We start from the raw sequence: 6,621 nt of genomic DNA, 5'->3' as shown, positions 1-6,621 counted from the left end.
CAATCAATGAGAGGCGGCACATTTAATAATGAGAATTGGTGCATTTACGGTGATTATCAAATGAATGAAGTCTATACTCCTTTATTTGTGACTTTGCAAATGTCTGTTGAATGGTGTATTGCTCAGCATTAAACTGGTAATAGATTTTTGCTTATATATGTATGACATCACTGACATAACACGACAAAACTCTAAGATCCTGTACACTTTTTATGTACACTTTACATTGAACGATATTCACCACATTAGGGAAAAACAGGAATAAAAAAATCCATTTTAGAAGAAAAAGAAGAAAAGGAGAGAAAAAAGAAAGAAAGATGAAGAATCAAGCCACTAAAATTGAAAAAGGAAAAGAAATAAGGTTACTCACAATCCTAATCTTGAAATGCCCTGGCAGTCTGGCCCTCAAAGCTCAACAAACAGTCTGTGTTACTTGCAAAACCTGAAAAGCTTTACTTACAATTGAAACCTGAAAGGAAAATGTAAACAAAGAGTTTCTATTTCATTTCTCTCACTTGCTGTATTTTCTACTGTAAAATGTAATGGTAATTATAATAAACACAAAGTAAAGCCATGTCAAATGTAATGCATTTCATAAATATCTATCTGCAGTAATATGAATGGGTATTAATCATCATCATGATTTGAAAAAGAAAAATACTTTACTTTATAACTGTATACTGTTAAGTTGATCACACTGAGGTTTATTTTCTTTTTAAGATCCACAAACACGGATGACATGCATTGGTTGTTGTGTCTGTATTTTGGGGTGTTGAACCCTCCATCTCCTTCAAAATTCTGTTGTAAAACTAAATCACAGAAATTACAATCATATTTTTTTCAGCTTTTACAAAAAGCCATTAAAGAATGGGATATGGCTATATCCTTGTATACATAAATATATTTCTACATATTCATATATGTATATATATATATATAAAAGATACATAAATCTGACCTATTACTGAGTGGATAATGAATTTAACATGGATATTATATTTTACAAAACACTGTGATAAGTAAATGTCCTTTCAATTTGTCACTACGAAGTGTAAATTAACATTTCTCAAGCCAAATGAAAAGTCCAAGACTATCCGCTATTAATCAAAAGGCAAAAAGAATGCTTTCTCAGAAAACAAGCAGATAAATAGTCCGTCCACCCATGCTAGCCTCACTCCATGTAGAAAAGTCTCATGTACCATAGCATTAGACTGGTTTATGTTCTCTTAGTTATTTCAATTTTTTTGGTATGGACCCGCATATTTGTCAGCAACGGGGCGCATACATACATAAATTGAAACTTGTTTGAAATCATGTAATAGAGCCCAGATGAATCATCAGATGCATGAGCCAGATTGTGATAGAAAAGCAGAGGCTGGCTCCCCCTTATGCATGTGCATCTACGAAGTGACACGCAGGTCATGAATATAATTTCTGAAAGGTTGCTTTTCTTTCTCTCTTTTTTTTTTTAATGATACAAAAGTGTTTACATTAAAAATATAATAACTAAAGTTCACGATTCCAAAGAAAAAACTTGCTTTAAAAATGAAGTTGAGACAGTGCCAATACAGACGACCCTTCGTAGAATGAAATTTTTTGTGTACAATCAATATACAGTGTAATTTAAACAGATAACTAGGTTTGTAATTTCTACACAACATGAAAAATAATTACATTTACAGTCAGTATGCTATAGAATATTGATATACTGAATGTTATTTCATCTGTAGTTACCAAACATGTTTGTAATTTAGCATAAGACACTTTCTTAATCACTTGAAAGCAAAAAGAATACCTAAATGATTTTTAGTGGAAAGCAATCTACTTTGAAAAAAAGTCTATATATCACATATTTCAATACTTGTACAGCTTATAAAATAACTAAATTTTTTCAGATAATTTTTGGCTAAAATATTATCAGTAAATAGAACATTTTCAAAAATTATGCATTATAGGGCATCCTTGGTCTAAACACATATTTTTGGCAAATTCACAAAGATCACTTTATAAAAGTTAGAAGCAATTCCACATTTGCACTCATTGTGTATCAATCAATAACAATTGCATTACAATATCACAAAACAACAGTGGATTCCTGTACTTAGTATTCAGTGCTAGTGACTGATTTCAGCCCAATGGCAAAGTTATACTAACTTCAGTCAGTACAGTATGAAACAGTGCTCCCTGTATACAAAAGCAAACACTGAGTACTGCATTTCTGATCATCATATGAAATCAAATATTGATTATACCTTACAAAGAAGAAGAATCTAAAATATCCATGTGCCCAATTAAAGGGTAAACAGAATTCAAAATTTGAATATAGGAACAAGAGGAAATTTGATCAAAGACCATTAGGAATAGTAAACCTAATGATAATCTTAAGAGCTCACAACCAATTGGTGTAACTGTGTAAGTGCAGCTCCATGCACTTTGCCCAATGCAGTTTGGCCATTAATGTCACACCCAGTAAAACACATGGGAATACAAGCTACTAACTCCTCAATATTCATTCTCATAAGACTGTTTCCCTGTACATATTTTACTTATTTACAATCACCACAACTTCAAGAAATTCCCACACTAATGTGGAATTTTTCTCCTACAGCATAATACCTTGATATCACACCAACTACAGTTAAAGGGTAGCATCACCTAACACTTGTATCAGGTACCTGCTGATACTCTTAAATACTGTAACAACTTGAATGATGGTGTGGGGCTGATGTCTAAATGCAAGAACCATATTTACAGTAAGACTGTAATGGCAAGTACCACCTCTCCTAATGGGCACCCAACCTCCCCAGTGTCTGCATCAACCTCCCATAAGTATTTGGTATACAGCAGGTTGACAAAGGGCGACGCTCTACGTGCCCTCCTAATTTTGTATCACATATACCCTTACATCTCATGAGAAGGATGTAGTGCTAGGGAAATATATAACTGGTACATGATATCACCATAACAACCTGATAGTCACTTCATAGCTGGTACCACTTCTTGTCCTTGTACCTCTGCATGAGCTGGTGTGCAGTTGAGGAGAATGTCTCTGATTCTGTCATCATCCTTCCAGTTCTTTCCTCCAATTCTCCGAGCTTTTGTCCTCGTTCAACCAACTGCATTCGGGTTTTGGCAATTTCCCCAGAAACTGTACCAGCGCGGATGTTCAGAGCGTCTAGCTGGGCTGTTGATCCAGGCAAGTGCTTTGCCACACTGCGAGATCCCTTTCCTGATGCTTCACCAACTGCAAATTGTGTGGTCATTATTTTCTATCTGAACAGTGGCATAAGTGCAGGATCCACTGACACCATATGAATACATTTTGCTCATTATCACATACCATTCTTCTTAAAATAAAGTGATGCATCCAAGTCTCCTGAATAAAATGGAACTGGTCTTGGAAATTCTGTTGCATCTCAAAACCTCATTACCCATAAATACACAAGACTCAAAAGCTCACCATTCTACAGTTTTAGATGATAAATTAGAACAACTTTATATTTCTCTAATTTGGTGATTACTGGAAGAAGTCAATGTACAATCAAAAAACAAAAACCTGCTTCGATGTAATGGCTACCTGCTGCTATTTTACTCAAGCAATAAAACCACTTAATACATTAATCTATAAATCCACATTCATTTCTGACCATGTGTGTTGCATATATGCAGAATTATTATACACTAATTCTCTCCCACTCAAACTGGAATGACATTCCATCATGTCATGATAGACCTTCCCTCATGCCAGAATAACAAAGTTATGTCATGTAAGGTCAAGCCTCCTCTATTACAAGAGCAAATTATCATGTACTTTTTAAATTCTACATGTCTATCATGTGGAATGTATATGTCCACAGCAAGCGTCTAACCTGTACTCTACAAATGAGAAATGAGGAACTTTGGTGTTAGGATCACAAAAAAAAAATCTTACTGAAAGGTTTGTTGTTTTAGGGTTCTAATAAAAATACTAACACAGTATCTGGAAGTCAGGGCTTGTTGGGTGAGAACTTGCTGTCATGAGCATTTTGGCTGAAGGCTAGGGTGACAGGAATATGCAAAAAGGGAGGATGCAGGCTGTATCACAGAAAATTAATTAAAAAAAAAAAAGACAAATAACAAAATATTATTTTTTGTTGTTATTATTGTACTGAGTAACTGACTTCCTAGAGAGATGACAGATTCTGCGCAAGGAAAACAGTCTATTGCCATCTGGGTAAAGCATGGAACATAAAGCTAAAAATGCTTATCCAGAAAAAAAGAAAATAACATTGCCAAGAGAGGTAAGGAGTCCTTATCACTGCACATCAGTAATCATGTATGCCCAGTCTACAAGCAGTGCACCCAATGTGTTAAATGACTGAATTTTCTCAATATAATTATCTCAAAGTAATTAAACAAAAATTCTGCACATAATAGAAACATCTACCAGAAAACAGGTTTAGTGTCTGGATGTATGTACATGATACTTTCTGTAAGTTGCATATAAAAGCTTGAAATTTGTATATTCTTGAACTGACACTTATTACCACATGTTTTCAAGACATCTATGTATCCCTCAAGAATAACATATATCTTGGAGAACATTGTTTGTGAAAATTGGTCAGACATGAAATGATTTCCAAATACTAATCAGTTTAAGTTCTTAGAATGTATAAAGAAGATTTACTGGCATTTCACCATATGATCAGATCTAGGGTGAAATCGAGGATATTTTACTGCAATAAACTGGGACACTCAGAAGGAAAAGGTATTATACTAAATTGTGGGCTATAATGTAGAAAAAGAGATGTATTTTACATCTTAACTTACAGAGTTCTTCCCGATCTAACTGTGAGACTCCGCCCCCAAACAGCCCCTTGAAGAAGCTCTGTTTTGGAGGCTCTGGCATATCGCACGGAAGGAATAATTCCCCAAGAAGATCTTGCATATCTTTGCTGAAATTCATAATATAAGGAGTATTTAGTAAAACATCAATATCTACAATACAGAAGTGGCCTTTTGACTTCATTTTGATGATCCTTACACAAAAATCTAATACAGAATAATATTCTCTTTACTGAAATATCATCTTCATTTGCTAGGTATCAACATGTAATGACCTAAGTATCAAAGAAAGGAAAAACCTGTATAATCAAGAATTTATATAAAAAAACAACAACTACACACCCACATATATATGTATACACAGACTATCAAAATAAAATTTCAAAGGAATAGAAGTTCAGACAAGAACAGGAAGCCACAACACAAATTTATGATACATCAAGTACCTCTCCTGATTCCCCCATCTGCTCATATCCCATCAGCAGAGATAATCCACTGTCTTTCATATCACTTCCAATGTCATCCCTTCTAAAAAAAGAAGAAAAAGCTCCTTACCAGAAATCAGAGGCCAGAGTAAACTTCTGAATTTCTGTTGGAGAACACAGGTACATCCCATGACCATAATTTGTGAAGCAGAAAGTCCTTGCAATTCTGAAGAGAGAAAAAGTTCAAACCATGTATTATTAAGGTGTGTTGATTTTACCTGACATCTTATAATAGTGTTGGAATTCAGTGCCTATACTTGTTCTGGGTATTGTATTTTAAATGGGAATGTTATTCATTACAACTGAGATAAAAAAAAAATCTAAAAATCAAAACTGCAAAACAAGATCTGCAAGCTAACTGTATCCTATGTATATCATAGTAAAAGCAGTACAATGTACAATGAATGTTCTTTTTACTCTGATGGAACATATATACCTTTTCAGATAATACTGCATAGTCTAGAGCAAAGAAGATTAAATTATACTTAATCTTAATTAAATAAAAATGGCAAAACAACTAAATGCAACTATTAATTAAGAAAGTATAAGCAAAATGCTGTGGACATGTGCTTCATTCTCACTTGTTTTGGAACTCTGACCTCTCCCCCCTTTACTCATTTAATAGCAAGCAAATCTATCAATATTTCTCATTATCTCTCTCTTTTTTGTAAGTATATATCTGGTTATTGTGTACTGGATGTACATATGAATATATACTATTTATATATCAATCTAAACTAGAGTTCTGCATATATACTATACAGGTAACATACAATTTACTATGCAATGAAGTACAGTATTGAGCTTCCCTAACAGTTTGAAAGTGGCTTCCAAAATCTATGTTCTGGTCAAATTAGCATCACTGAGTAATTTACCTAGTCTGAGGAACATTAACTGCCAGTGCTCTGTGATTTCAAGTGTGTTTACATAAAGGTGCTTGCATAGACTTTGATACCAACTGCTGTAATTACTGTAAAATACAGTAAATGCAACACTATTTCAATAATTAACATATTAACCAACAGAGAGAGAGAATGGCAGGGGTATCACCACTGTACTGTTTTAAAATAATATACTTTTAAATTTCTCTAACATGATACCATTTAACAAATCCTATGGATAATGATGAACTTCTGAAACTTATGTACACATAAAAGTCAAGTTTACTCACTGAGTAACAGAAAACTTTATGTTTTCTTGGATAAAAGGGTAGATGTTAATTAAAGTAAATATTAGAAAAAAGGGTAATGGCTTTACATGTATACAATTAGTACTGTGTAAATGATGGTACTTTTGCATACAAGTAAATCAT

At 33.6% G+C, this 6,621-nt stretch overlaps 1 protein-coding gene across 4 annotated transcripts in view; it reads right to left on the bottom strand.

The window, feature by feature from the left end:
- Positions 1-494: 494 nt before the first annotated feature.
- LOC125042355 (syntaxin-binding protein 5-like) overlaps positions 495-6,621 on the bottom strand; it is a 46,234-nt gene continuing 40,107 nt past the window's right edge. For all 4 annotated transcript variants that reach the window (XM_047637906.1, XM_047637908.1, XM_047637907.1 and 1 more), the window contains 3 exons: positions 5,380-5,475; positions 4,810-4,934; positions 495-3,244 (listed from right to left, as the gene is read on the bottom strand). In XM_047637906.1, the coding sequence (XP_047493862.1) occupies positions 2,982-3,244; positions 4,810-4,934; positions 5,380-5,475 (484 nt within the window). In that variant the 3' untranslated portion in view covers positions 495-2,981. The remainder of the gene's footprint in view (positions 3,245-4,809; positions 4,935-5,379; positions 5,476-6,621) is intronic.

Source organism: Penaeus chinensis, chromosome 32 (genome assembly GCF_019202785.1).
Source record: "Penaeus chinensis breed Huanghai No. 1 chromosome 32, ASM1920278v2, whole genome shotgun sequence".
In the NCBI taxonomy this organism is placed as follows: domain Eukaryota; kingdom Metazoa; phylum Arthropoda; class Malacostraca; order Decapoda; family Penaeidae; genus Penaeus; species Penaeus chinensis.
The sequence above is the reverse complement of the archived record's forward strand: the minus strand, read 5'-3'. Positions and strand labels throughout refer to the sequence as shown.